This window comes from Sturnira hondurensis, unplaced genomic scaffold (assembly GCF_014824575.4).
Source record: "Sturnira hondurensis isolate 20B ecotype Veracruz unplaced genomic scaffold, ASM1482457v3 Scaffold0022017, whole genome shotgun sequence".
NCBI lineage: Eukaryota > Metazoa > Chordata > Mammalia > Chiroptera > Phyllostomidae > Sturnira > Sturnira hondurensis.
In genome coordinates this window covers 10102822-10118275 of record NW_028094648.1, presented here as the reverse complement: position 1 = coordinate 10118275, position 15454 = coordinate 10102822, and the positions used below count along the sequence as shown (strand labels likewise).

Sequence of the window (15454 nt, the reverse complement as noted above, 5' to 3'; positions counted from 1 at the left end):
TTGTTTTGTTTGTTTGGAACCCCCTTGGACTTTGGTGTAAATTTGAGGGTCAGCTTTGCCTTTTCTCTAACAGACAGGTCATTTTGACTTTTGATAGATATTGAATTGAATCTATAGATCGCTTTGAAGACAATTCTCTTCTTAACAGTATTGTCTACAAATCCGTGACCACACATGCCTTCCTTTTAATTAGGTCTTCCATAAGAACACTTATATTTTTATACTTTTTCAGTGAACAATTTATTCAGCTACTCAGTTAAATTTATTCCTAGATATTTAATTCTTTTGGATGTTCCTGTAAATGAAATTATTTCCTTATTTTCCTTTACAATTATTCATTGCTGATGTTGAGACTCAAACTGCTTTTTATTTTTTAAATTGATAATAAGAAGAGCTAACCGGTAGACAGCACATATTAAATACCAGGGTTGTCCTGAGGGCTTTACACATGTTGACGGCCTCAAAACATAGCGGCTTGCAAGATTATAGGCCACAGGGAAAAGGTCAATTGTACTGACACGGCTTTCAAGGTCCTTCTCATCTAGGCTTTAAAGTACACTTTTATCTGTATGTGCCTCTACTGACACCGAAATAACTCACTGCCACTGAACACTCTATGTTCTTTCATCCCTTGATGTCATTTCATTACACAATCTGTCGTTTTTGGCTGGGATTCTGGCCCCAGCTCATCCTTCAAGATTTAGCTCACCTGTTAGCTCAGCTACTTAATCAGCAGTAGCTAGAGCTGATCCTAGAGAGAGAGATCTCGGAGCTGTTTCCTGTAACAATTTGATTCTGCCTCTTTTATGATGCCTTCACCTTGGGTTGCCACTATCTTTTCTGCTTATTTTGTTGTCCTGCACTCTAGGATTTGGTGCATCATCTGGCATAGTAAATGCTCAATAAAACTTTCCTAAATGACTGAGTGCTCCAAATACACAAAAGTAATCTATCTTGTCACAAAATGTGCTCAGCTTAGTTCATACATACAAAAACAAAACAAAACCCAGTAACCAAACTTCCACGCCTGGTATAAATCAGGAAATGTAAATGTGTAAATAAACACACTAATGGTAGTACATGACGGGGTCTGTTTGTCTCTCTTTTTTCTTCCTTCCCTTTCTCTAATCTTAAGATCATCTCTGTTTATCAAAAACAAAAGAAAACAGAATACATATAGAAAGCCTAGAAATGTGGTAGTTTTACTCTAAATTAAGATTTCTAACAATATTCTCCTTACACTAGCATGGAGACAAATGTTGAGAAGCAAAACAATTCCACAGGGAATAGACTGAGTATATTTCCAGATGATTTGAGTCCTGTTTATATTCCTTATCAACACTGTGGCACTGACTCTACAATTGACCTCTCCGTGCCTCAGTTTCTTCACCTATAAGATGAAGCCAATACTTCCTGACGGACACACCACAAATTATTGTGTGAGTATCAAGAAAGAGAACGCTTTTGAAAGTGTGCCGTGAAACGTGACGTGCTCTACAACGAAGTGTGTAGTTGTGCACTCACCAAACACCGTTCTCGCAGGCACAGATTCTCTGTTAAGCCAGAATGACACTTGGGACAGAATGACAGTCATGATGCAAGGCAGGTACGTCTGAATCACAAAATACCCGATTTTTCTTTTCAAGTGGAAATGAGCTGTCATTACGGTATATTCACCTAGAAGAAAAATTTAAGAAGCTTAAGAAACTGTAACAGTCAATAGTTTGCACATCTTGGAAATGGAAGGGATTAGAAGGAGAAAGTGGTCTCTGGTGTGAAAAAAGAATGTATCGTGTATATGACATTAAATATATATCTTTTAAATTCCCCTTAACATAGCAAGAGTATTTAAAAGAGGATTTAATATTACCAAGAAACTCACATTGCATGTCTATTGTATGGACTTTGTTTTCTCTCTGGGTCATACTTATTGACCAAAGAGCACAGGATTAATGAATCCTCTCTGGCCACAGACTGTTTTACCTAGTGGGGTCCCTCATCCACACTGGTACCAACCTCAAGTTCAGTTCTTTCTGGCCCTTTAAGGTTTTGCTTTCTAGTCACATCACCAAGACTGGTCTTCTGGTCCAGATTTCCCACTGTTGACCCTGTCACCAATTTTGAATTGCTCAGTGTTGTGTGTAAGCTTTCATTCACTGCAGTCAGTTCTATCCTAACCCCAGAGCCACCTTCCTTCCTGCTCTCTGGCTTTACATCAGCAGGATGTAAACACATCCGTTCACACAACTGCTCTTTCTTACAGGAGGGTGGCCCTTAGAATGGACATTGGCTTCCCCACACAGGCCAGTAGTAATTATCTATAAACCAAGAGTTGAATCATGATAAGCTATCCAAAATAAAGAGAAAGAAATTAGAACACTAGGGAAACTGCAGTACTATTTGAAGATAAAATTTACTTGTCTGAGAAGACACGCACTTTAATGTGAAGTATATTTTAGACTATTATTTCTCAAACTTCAATGCACGCCTAAGGAATCTCCTTGGAATCTTGTTAAAATACAGATCCTAAATTAGCAAAGGGTCAGGCCTGAGATTCTGAATTTCTAACCCCACCCCCCCAAGATTTTAAGCAAACTGATACATTTCCAATGACTTTAACCCATTAATTTTTCTTAGGAACTAACTTTTCTTTAGACTCATTTTACTAACCTGTACTGGATTTAATGGTTTCCTTCCCAATTGATTGGCCCAACAGATCATACTGATTTAACCTGGAGCCATCGGGGGCGACTTGTACTGAATCAGATGCATTGTAAGTCCAAATGTACGTGACCTCTGAGGTTGTATATGCATCTGCAGGATAGTAGAAAAAATATTTTTATCACTTTCATAAGAACCATCAATAAAATGTAACAGCAAAACTTGTATGTTTCGTAGAATAATTGTTGACTAAAAAATCATTGTTGATGTGTACAGAGCATATTTTGGGGATAAAAAGTGTGTGAAGCAGAAAAAGGAAGACGCTCAAGATCACGAGTCCATTTTCTTCACAACCACTTTGGGAGGTGAAGAACAAATTTCCCTCTAGAGCCTGCAAAAATCAGGGGGTTTTGAGGTGATGAAAACACTTCCCATAGCCCAAGGTGGTAGACAAAGCCATTGTGGTAAACAGGTTATGAATGCCCATACCTCAGGTAATAAGAAATAATAACTACTTGTGAAATAATAACCACAATCCAAAATAATATTGCTTTCTGGGCATAAATCAATTTAGTTAAGAATTAAATTATAGCTATCGTACACAATACAATGTATTTCATTAGAAAAACAAGGGCTGATTATTGCAGAACAAGTAAAATAAATGAGAATGTTATACTTTCCTCAAGTTGTAAATACTTATTAAAGCATTTTAATTTTAAAATCAATTAGTTCACCTAGATCTCACTGGACTCTACTATCATTGCATATCAGGTAAGTTACAGATTCATAGGAAAAGATGGAAGACATACACACCAGGTATAATTTCCTGTTTTATCTGACCAAGGAAGCAGAATTTAGGGGGCGCGAGGCGACTCCAGGACCGGAGGGCTGGCAGCATGCCTCGTCTTAGCTGTCCTCTGACCCTGGCATTTCCTTTGTACCTGTAGGTCCTGATGGGCGAGCAACTGACCTTTTCCTGCAGGCAGCCCCCCCAGAGCTGAATAAACAGACACCTCTTGCTACTCTACTGACCTTGTGAAGAAATTCTATACACTTTTGCTCATGGGAATGTTTGGAAATGTTAGATACTCCTTGAGCAAAACTCGGCACCATGGCCGCATTCTCAATAAAGGGAGAGAGTGGGCCAGCTGTGTCTGGCAGTATCTCTGTCTCGAGCATCCAGGACCCTGGGAAGCTTATTTTGCGAGGATGTATAAATTTTCTAGTTTCATCTATTGTGATGCAGTAGATGCAGTAGCCCTGATACTTACCTTGATCCAAAGTCTATGATAGTAATTCAGTTCCCACTTAAACTTCAGTAACAATAAAATGAATGTATAAATTTGTGTCTTTCTGTGTGGTCTTTTCATGGTCCCTACTAAATGTTAATATCCATAAAGTGCTGATTTCATTGTGCATATGTCCATCTACATTCACAAGTAAATTATATTACATAAAACAATTTTGGAATAGGATTCTAAAAAGTATGTATATATGTGTATATGTATATTTAATAGTAGAGATATATTGATACAGTTTCCAGATGGATACATTCTAGTTATTCTGTCTAAATTTTATATTAATTTTAGCTAGTAAGTCACTGATGAAAGCTAAAATGACAGTAACATCAGTAATGTACATAACTACAAAATTATTGGCAAATTTTCAAGTGGCTTGTCTTATTCTCCAGTGGATACAAATCATGACCCTATCTTCAATAAAATTCAAATGGCACAGAATTTAATAATTCAAAGACACACCACATGTACTACTTTATATTAGGTCTCACAGTACTCAGGGCGTTGTGAATACTAATAAACTATATAATTTTTAAGGTAATTGCAAACATCAATTTTGAGTCTGAAAATACTTTTTAATGTAAATAAGAGAAAAAAACCCTCAAATTTGATGCCGTATTAAGAAACTAGTGAGACACCGATGGGCGGGGACTCTGGTTCATGTCTGTAGTTCCAGCACTGGGTTCCATATCTGACACACACAACACATTGTAATTCATTCTTGCAGGTTAATGAATAAACCCATAATATTTTATTATCTTAATTTCCAACACAGAAGATAAAAATCTGTACAAGAACAAAATAATATGTTAAAGAAAACTGACTGATCCCTTCCACATCTTTTATAAAAAAGCAACGATGTCATTTCATTGGTTGCATAGGAATGTTTCTTTAATTTTTATTTTTAAAGATCTTATTTATTTATTTTTAGACAGAGAGGAAGAGAGGGAGAAGAGAGGGAGAGAAACGTCAATGTGTGGTTGCCTCTCTTGCACCTTCTCACCAGGGATCTGGCTCACAACCCAGGCATGTGTCTTGACTGGAAATCGAACCAGAGATCTTTTGGTTCTCAGATTGGCACTCAATCCACTGAGCCACACCAGCCAGGGTGGGGTATGTACTTTTAGATTTGGGGCCCGGAGAGAAAAGATGTAGTGGAAAGTTATGCAGTGAGGATGAGAGGCACTCCCTGGTACACTAACACACCCGTAAAGGGGGCCAAAGCAATGTTTCTCAGTAAACTATTAAAAAGAGGTAAAGACCATTTGTATTGCCAATTTCATCTTGAATTCCCACTCTAAATTAGGTTTTTATTACATCATTTTATTTAATTACATTAAATAACCCATCTTAGTACTATTGCATATTAAATATCAAATGCATACGGACTGATTCTTAATAGTAACAAAAAATCCAAAATACTCCTTAATCATTCATTTTTACCCAAAATGATAGCTTTTTATTCATTTGGGGCTAACACACAGAATACATCTGGAAGCCCATTCAGCAAGTTTTCAATCAAGTTAAACAGCAAGGAAATATATAAAAATGTGAGGCAATAAAATTAAACAAAAATGAATTCAAAATCATAAACCTATAGAAAAGATGTTTCTTTCATTCAGGACAATGATAACATTCCAGAAATTCTATCATTTAGGGGAAAATAAAGGAGTTTTTAAGTAAGACAGGAAAAAATGGACAGAAAAAGTCATGACTGCTCCTGCCAACACTCGCTGTGCCAGTGTCTCAAGGTTTGGGTGGGCTTGTTAGTCTGTTACTCCATTCTGGTGTCCAGGCCTTTAACACTTACACATCAAGCTCCTATTGTTGGCAAAGACTACAGAAGTATCAGAAAATAAACATCAACACATAAAAAAACAATTAAACATAGAATATCTAACAACAGATTTTATGTTTTACCCATATCATTTCTAGGTACAGACAACCATATTCTCAAGCAAGTAATATTCCACTACTCTGTAGATGCACTATAAAGATTTTTTATTTTCATTTAAAATAACTTCAGATGTATCTATTTCATATCCAGAATGGTAACATAACATCTGGTGTTTTAATAGCTCTAACTTGTCCACTGAAAAATATGTTTCCTTCTTATACCATTACTGCATCATGAATACATCTTTTCTTTGATGTCAAGTTTTTTTTTTTAATTTTCTCTCTAATGCCACTTATGCAATGCAAATGTGTTTTTCCCTGCGACATCTGCTGAGTTTTTTCAACATCATATTTACGTTGAGTAACATGATTGACTATCTTAAATAATTTGGGGAGAAATGCCAGTATTGAAGTGGTGGTTTCCATGACAATAAAGGAAGGCTTTGTAGTTAAACAAAGAAGAGATTCTCAAAGAAAATTGAGAGCTGACACCTTTTGTAAGAAAGAACAGAAAAAAACAAGTCTGAACTTCGCATTCTACAAAACTATGGTCATCAAAATAATTAGAGGCTTTTGCGTTCATATTAACCATCATTCTTTCCTTTCCTTTCACTTGCTACAGTCTGTGGGGAGAAGGCACATTACTCAGTCAGAAATATTTTTAATCAGGTTTGAGAACTGCATCTCTATTCAAGAAAAAGAAATGTCAAAAGCTGCCCCAAATGGACAAAGATGGAGGTGCTGGAAAGAGCAGTGTTTCTTAAAAGGTCAGGCAATGGGACGTGTTCACACAAGAGAGAAGCTGTCTAGTATCGTCTGTGAATTTATCCTGAACCTGCTCTGCATGCCTTGCGGGCCTAGGGAGATGACTTGACCTTCCCTCTTTCCAATTATCCCGGGAGAGTAAATGCTTCTGCTTGACATACAAGATATAACCTCAGTGACCTAAATATGGCCAAATGCACACAGCCATTTCTGCAATATTCTATGTACACAGAAGATGTCTGCATGTAGCAATCTAGCCACATATCTCTTTCAAATTTATTTTGGAAAATTAAAAAAAAACACCTTCTATTAGTTAGAAAGCTGAAAGATAATTGCACAGATCCAGCATCTGTGCCTGCCATTTGCAACAGGCTGTTAGATACTTTAATAAACAATGGAATCTATCCTTTACAATTCATACTTAGTTGACAAAAATAAAACATTTATTTTGCATGTTTTAATGTACTAGCACTTGGCAAACACAAGAAATGGCACAGTCCTGATTGTCAAAGAGCTCCTGGTCTAATTTACATATTTACAAAAACACACGATGTTTTTAATTACCAATCGTGTGAGTTATAATATAAATACCAGGATTAAAATATAATGATATTTGAGAGTACAGTAGGGTTAGCCGATTTGTTTCGTGATAGAAATTTACTTTTGTATCTTACTGTTCAAGAATTGAGCATTCAACAATACAAAAAATATAAAATTAAGCCGTGCAGCTGACTACCCTTGATATAGTTGACCCAAAACATGTAACTTCTTCCCCATACTTACAGCTGCCAAATTTCAGAGGACATGAGTGAGCATCCATTGGAAAATCCTCCAAATGCATTGGACATTCAGCTTGAACCGTAAGCCTAAAAGTCAAAATTCCACTCTTTGTTTAAGTAAATTGGCAAGTGAAGATAAATCACTCCTTACTGTTGTCAACAGAATTAATGATGATGGAGAGCTTTATAGCATCTTATTAGGTTAATTATACATTTGAACATGTTTTTTTCTTTCACATTTAGATCATACTTTAGAAGACATTAACATATGCAAAATCGGAGTGTAAGTAATAATAATATTTATTTACAAAGATGTTATATTTAACCGTACTTTACTCCATGGCTTGTTAAAAAGTAAAGAAGTTTTATATGCATTTTTGAAGAACTACTTTCCCATTAACTTCACTATTTATATTTGAAATGTTAGGGAAAAATTTTTAAAAACCTCTATAATGAAAAAATGCATTTTCTCCTATCATCTCATCAACAACCATCTAACAAAATTGATATAAGATTTCAATATTAATTCAGAGGAGCTTCCTTCCAAAATGTGTAAGCTTTGAGCCAGTATCACACAGAGATACATGAATATAAATATGGAAACAGGCATACCATATTTTCTCATGTATAATGTGTCCTTTTTTCCTAAGTTTTTGAGGAAAAATAAGGACACACATTATACCTGGGTGGTACTAATTCTGTATCAATATAAATGTTTCTAATTCTCTTATTTATGCTTATGCATTAAAAGTGTAGTTCTACAAAGCAATAAAGATATTTGTATACAAAATAATACCCTGGAACATGATCCTCAATTTTGTTTCTAAATATAAATAAATAAATAATTGGGTGACAAAATGAAAATGAAAATTTTTTCCTGAAAGCTTGGGGCAAAACTATGGGTGTGCATTGTACGCGGATACACATTTAGATGTATCTCATAAAAACCTCTCGTTGCCACTAAGCTACATTATGCATGTTATACGCCAAGTATTTTTCTGTGTCCTCATGACCCCAGTACAAAGTAATCAGCAAATTTATAATAAAGTTATTCGTCATTCCATTTCACACAAAGGTAAAGTAGATACGACATGTGTTAAACCGAACAAATGAAAATATTTCTCAGGACCAAAGCAAATGTGGGCCAAATTGAATTACAGATTATATACTCCTAAAGGAACTCCACGAAATACTTTCAAAACTATGTGTGCTCTCCGTCTGTATTTTGTTTAAACTCCAAATTCCCAATCATTGTCTTAATCCATAGGGGTGATCAAAGTGTGCAGAATCACAGGGGCACCGCCTCTGTCTGGCAGAGTTCAGAGGAAGAGACAGAAGAAATAGCTAACACTTCCATTTTAGGGGATGGTCACTAGTAATGAGGCCGCAGAAGTCTTTTCTCTAAAGATCAGGACTTCATGAAGGGCCTTTCTTTCTTCAAGAATTTACACAACTGAAATCTACTATTTAAGATTGCATATGAAATAAAAATATATCAAAAGCCTGCAATGCACATCTGTCTAAATATGATGTTGGTGAAAGTCATCTATGCTTTAAGCTACTTTCAACACCTTAATTTTACATTATACATCACTTTACTAGATTTTTGATGATTTCTTTTTTAGATAATACAAGCAACCTATTTTAAAAGGTGAATTCAAGGGAATACTTAAAATGGGACAGTGGTGTTAACAACAGTGCATTTAGTCCATTCAGCATTACAACAAAACCATCCTTTAGCTAATTTTTTAAGGTTGAATCAGTGAAGTTGATGTTACATGACATTTTTTGATTTACACAATGGCAGTTTTACATGGCTCAATCTGAGACATATGCTTATGATATCCAATTTACTTGCAAGCTTTATTAAAAGAACTCTGAGTTTTAAAAAATAATGTTTTTTCTTTCAAGTACCTTCACAAAAAGAAACATAACATTCTAAACATTCCATTCTATTTAAATTGTATTTAATTAAAATATAGTATGAAAAATAAATAACCAAAAAACACATCTTAATAGTAAAGGCACTTCTTAAATTTTAATATACTGAGGCGAGAATCAAAGTCATAAATATTATTTGATATTTATATTTTTAATATGCATGCAACTACAAAGAATATTATAGGTACCTCAATATTTATTTTCATAATATGAAAATATTCATTTTCATATTATGAAAATGTTCAACTCATGCTAACATTTGATGGTGAGGTTGGCTGGTATTCTGATACATGAATTTCTCAGCATCTAAATGCAACATACCAAACCTACAAACATACCTCATGGTGTACAGCAGCGTCCCGTCATCCTGGATCCGAAGAAGTTTATTTGGCATCGTCATGTTATGAGCTACTGATTTTTTCCCATTGTGAAAGAAAGTGTCTGGAGTCCAGATTTTGCTAGCCATTAAATTGTTAAGTCGAAGGATGTTCATAGGGCCTTTAAATTTTAATCTCTCGTCTTTCCATTTTTGCCGAAAGAAAACATCTATTGTATATTCCTGAAATATAAAATAACATTCTTTTGAAAATAAGAAATATTTTAAATACAAGGAATGCAAAACTCCAGTAAGTAATACCGTTTCAAAGGAGAGAAATCTGTATTGTGAGAAGTAAATTTTGAATTAGAAATATCATCCCTTTCCTTACAATGGGATAAAACATATGTATTTACACAATTACCTACATATTATTATGAAAATAAAAATACATTTACTTTATCTAATCTTATTTACTTGAACAAAGTCTCCATGCAAACTGCATTATTTCATCCTATAGTTCAGAACTACTTGGAGAGAAGGCCATGCTTGGGGCAAGATTGGGTGGATTGTTTTGTCATTTAAAGTAAGAAAGAAATATCAGGGAGCCTTCTCAGTAGGAAAAAAATAAAAGAAAAGAAAAAATAGAAACACGTATTAAACACACTGTCAGATCTGTATGAGTCATCAACTCTTGTTGCCAAAGAAACTAGAATATCTTATTTTCTAAAATACTAAAAAAATGGGCAAAATATCATATCATTAGCAAGAATGTATCAGAAGATCACAATGATTTTCATAAAATTTATCTTATAAAGTTTGTTTTAATAAAAGACTTTAAGTGATTAATTACTATATTTGAAAAGTTATTGTATTTGCATTCAAAGACAAATATTTTGCAAATAAATGCCTCCAGGTTAATATGTACTATTAAATATTCATACAGACCAGCTAGTGATCAATTCTTTTCCTATCATTCCCCAACATTGTCCTGTCCTCCCTCACCCCATCTTTCTCCCTATTTCCCTTCTCCCTCTTTTTCACTGACCCCCCTCTCCTTCTTCCTCCCTTCGTTCCTTCCTTTCACTTTCTATCTCCTTCTCTCTTAACAGAAGAGAATGCATACATTTTAGATGAGATACACAATTCTCAATTGTGACTAATGCTGACACTCTATGTTCAAATTTGTGTCCATTCACATTCGTGCAAACATTTACATGGTAAATAATTACAATTTTCAGCTACACACTTGAGGTTGGAAATTCAGAAACTGCCCCTGGAACACAATGTTACCGTTATCATATGTGAGCAAATAAATGCTTCAGCAGTTGGCAATTTTACTTAAAATTGTGCACGTAGAAAGGGGCAGATGAAAAAGGCCACATGCTTATGAAAATATCAAGTCATTTGTACAAATCTTAGTCAAGCAAATGAATGTAGATGATTCTCAGTGATCCCTCAGGAACGGAACGGCTGGAGACGACTCAGTCAGGAGTACTGGCAAATGAATAGGACATGCAAGTAGTTCTGGGTTCCTAAGCTTAGGAGAAAATTTCATAATCGAACACATCCGCAATCTCCAAGGTTCAGTCATTGCCTAAATATTTAATTACATATAGTTGAAATTCGATTAGTCACAACGAAAAGCTGGGTTAATACATGAGTGTATATGATAAGCTTTTATGCATGGGTTTCTTTCCAACTGTATTTCCCTTCAATTCAAACGGAATATGAATGCCAGTGACACGTATTTTTCCAGGCAAGCTTAAGGTATTTTACAACTTTTTATCAAGTTTCAAACTCCATGTTCCTATTTCTATAAAATTATGGTATTTTTATTGGTTTTAGAAGCTATTGCTATGACAATCATTTCCTACAGATATACCACATAGGAGATACATAAGGTTCCTAAGCAGTAAGTCTTAGGTGATCTCTCTAAAAATTTTTTTCTGGAACACCGTTTATTTTTGAGCATTTGCAGCACCCCACGTTGTACCGTGCCAACCTAGCCAGCATGATCCGGGCCTTTTCTCCCACTTTTACCAGCCACATCTATGCTCTTCTCTAGGTAATTCTTATAATCCTCGTTCCGTACAACCCCTCAAATAGAGCAAGGTCCCTACCCTCCCGAATCAAGAGCTCTGTTCACAACCCTTGAACATCTGGGAAGGACATAGTCAGGTCTCTGTCTACCTTTATTACTCATAAAGCAATCCATTACTGCAAGGTCATTTATTTCAGCGATACATTAGTTCTTCTGCCTCCCAACCAGCTTGCAAACCTTCAAGAAAGCATCCACTGCTTTCACTTGCATATTGTTTTACTTTGTCTCCACACGTAGAAGAGGACAAAGAATAGTACAAACCCCGTCAGCAGCGGAAATGCCATCCCAAACATTATGGAAGCCTTCCTTCTCCTGATTCCGTCTCAATCGGGTTCCCCTGCTCTCTGAGAAAACGGTTTTCTTGAATTCAGTGTGTGCCACAACCATTCAAGCACTTACATTTACTATACAAACATATGTGTGGCTTGTCACATTTTTAACATTTACACAAATGGAACCACACCGTGTATATTTTTCTGACACTCATTTTTTTAGTCACACAGTTGAGATTTACTCGTGGCAATACATCTCATACTTTGATCCATTTTCGCTGTTACATAGCATTAACTTGTCAGGGTATTTCACATTATTCATTTTTTCTCCTTACTTTCATATATATTTTTCCTATTTCCAGTTTGTTATTGTCAGCAATACTGCTCTATAAACGGTCACACATTGCTTTTAGTACAAAAGTATACGAGTTAGTCTAGACCAGAGGTCAGCAAATTTTTTCCACAATGGGCCAGTCAGTAAACGTTTGAGGCTTTGCCAGCCATATGGTCGGTATCGCAACTATTGAACTCTGCTGTTGTGGGAGAGCCCACGGGCAATACATAAATAAGTGGGGCAAGTGCCGAGGAACCTGTGTTCACAGGAACAGGCAGCTGGCGGGGTTTGGCCCACGGGCCCCGCTCTGCCAACTACTGCTTTAGCGTGAACGGTAAGTGGGATAACTGAAATGCCTTTTACGCGCGTCTCCAACCTAACAAAATATTGTCCAGCTGAAACCCTAGAGCCACCAGCACCAGGGTCTAAAATTCCTTGTGTCTTTACAACTTGGGATAGATGGAATACTTCATTTTAGCTATTACGGTTGGTGTAAAGTGTTCCATAGGGCTACTATTTGGATTTCCCTGTTAACTACTGAAATTTAATGCATATTTATGTTTATTAAATACTCTAGTTTTTTCTTATGGAATTTCCACTCATTTCAATTGCTTAGTCTCCTTTAGGTTGCCTTTTTCTTATTGAGTTATAGAAATTCTTTATATTTTCTACATATGAATATTTTAAAACACAGACTTATAAGAATTCTAAGATCATAAGCCGTACAATATATAATAGATATATCCCAGAATGCTTCCTATAAAGATGTAAAAGTTCTGCTTAACATTTAGGTCCTGGAATTATTTTGCATCAAGTAAAAGTAAAGATCTTTTGCTTCATTCTTTTGCATGAAGTAAAGATCCAACCCTCTTTTTTCTAATGGGAAAAACAATTTTTCATTAAGTGGTCCATCTTTCCCCACAGATCCAGATGGCGCCTCTCCTGTATTTAGTGTCAGAATAGGTTTGGCTCTGTTTCTGAAATTTCTGTTCCATTGTTTATTCTACACTGTTTCTAGACTTATGGTTACTATTGCTATATGCAAATTATAGCTAATAGAGATTTTACTATTGTTCAGTCAAAGGCATAACTTCCATTACGGCTTTTCTTCTTTTTACATAGGAAATATTGTGGCAGGTCTTTATATTTCCAAATGTATTACTTTATTTACTCATATCTTGTCAATGATGTTTAATTTTACTGCATTTGTAATAAGAGACTATACTCTGAAGATAGTAATTAGTTCCAACTTTTTGAAAGTATCTTCATATTGCTTGTTGAATCAGACCATTTCTATTTTTTAATGGTAACTTAGTCTATTAACATTTAATATAGTTACTCTATTGAACATATACTAACTATATCATTTTATCAGTGATAGTTAAAATGATCAGAATAAAAAATGATTGTATATATATATACAGTTCATGATTAATTGATGGAAATTTTAAAAAAGCTCTAGAAAATTGAGGAAGAGGAACCATAAAAACAGACACTTGGAGGAGAGACAAGAAAATTTAAGAAGCAAATCGAGATTTACCATGTCAAATAGTGTCAAAATATCTTTAAAGGAGAAGGAAGAGTTTAGAGCTGGAATGTGATGGGGTGAGGAATGGAAAGAGGCTACAATTGGGGAAAAGCACAGTCCCTCAGTCCTGAAACTATAAATGCCTTTAATGGAAATCAGTGTTTCACCAGGAAAATCTAGAGACTGGCCAGTATCATTTAGCTACTGCCAAGCAAAACCCGCCTAAAATGCAGAAACTTAAAATAGCAACCATGTATTATTAGCTCAGATGTCCTGAGTGTAGGGGTCAGCTGGTCTCACCTGGGCTCCGTTGAGCTCAGCTGTTCTTACTGATGCATCTGTGGGTTAGCTGGCCATTGGCTGACCTGGGCTCGCATCCTTGCATGGCCACTGGGGCATCTCAGCTCGTTTTCGAGTGTATCTTGTCCTACTCTACAGCTGGGACTGTACCCTAAGAATCCTGAAACATGATTTCAAAAGAGCCTATGTACCCCAATGTTCATAGCAGTGCTATTTACAATAACCAATTGTTATAAACAGCCTAAGTGTCCATAAATAAATGAGTGGGTCAAAAAACTGTGGTACATTTACACAATGGCGTACTACATAGCAGAAAAAAGGAGGAGCTCCTACACTTTGCGACAGCATGGATGGATATGGAAAGCATTATGCTAAGCGAAATAAACAAGTCAGTGAAAGACAAATTCCGTATGATCTCACCTATAAAGAGAACATAATCAACAAAACAAGCAAGCAAAATAGAAAAGGAGACATGGAAATAAAGAACAAACTGACAGTAACCAGAGGGGAGAGGGATGGGTGGGTAATGGGAGAAAGCAGGAGATGGGTCAAGCCAACGTACATGTATAAAGGACCCATGGACAAAGACAGCTGGGAGGGTGTGGGGGCTGGGAGTGGATAGGGCAGGGGAGAGTAATGTGGGAAAATGGGGAAAACTGTAATTAAACAATAATAAAAAACACAAAAAGATTATTGCTAAAGGACACAATGGATTGAACAAAACATTAATAGTTACATAAGCACTAGTGAAGGAAAAAAAGGTGTATTTATTGTGTGCCTAATATGAGCTCTTCATTAGCCACATTAAAAAATGATGAAATAATCAACTCTAAAACAAAATCTATAAAAGAAGATTTATAATTATCATTGAGTCTATTTAAAATACAGGTTTATACTCACCATTTTAATGATTAAAAAGGTAGGATAATGAGACAATCAATTAGCTATCCACTAAGAAAAACAGGATTTCCAAAACAATTGTTTCCATGTGATTGTCTTAAATTCATAGAAAATATACATCCTCAATATTAAAAAGAACATTCTTGAAAGATTTCTTGAAATAAACTTCCAGTGTGCCATGAGTACGCACAGTAACAGTAACAATGTGATTTGGGTGTTATAGGAAATGTGCCAGAAATAGAGAACAATGCAACCTCTTCGTACAAACTTAGGACTTGAACCCATGAACTGAGATTCTAAGAGAAGCAAGTAATAACACAACATACACAAAATCCTTTGGAGAGTACACACAAAAATGTA

At 35.5% G+C, this 15454-nt stretch overlaps 1 protein-coding gene across 2 annotated transcripts in view; it reads right to left on the bottom strand.

The window, feature by feature from the left end:
• GABRA2 (gamma-aminobutyric acid type A receptor subunit alpha2) overlaps positions 1–15454 on the bottom strand; it is a 105701-nt gene that overhangs the window by 34066 nt on the left and 56181 nt on the right. For both annotated transcript variants that reach the window (XM_037034183.1, XM_037034184.1), the window contains exons 5-8: positions 9679–9899; positions 7404–7486; positions 2671–2814; positions 1525–1677 (exon numbers count right to left, since the gene is read on the bottom strand). In XM_037034183.1, coding sequence (XP_036890078.1) covers positions 1525–1677; positions 2671–2814; positions 7404–7486; positions 9679–9899 — 601 coding nt within the window. The remainder of the gene's footprint in view (positions 1–1524; positions 1678–2670; positions 2815–7403; positions 7487–9678; positions 9900–15454) is intronic.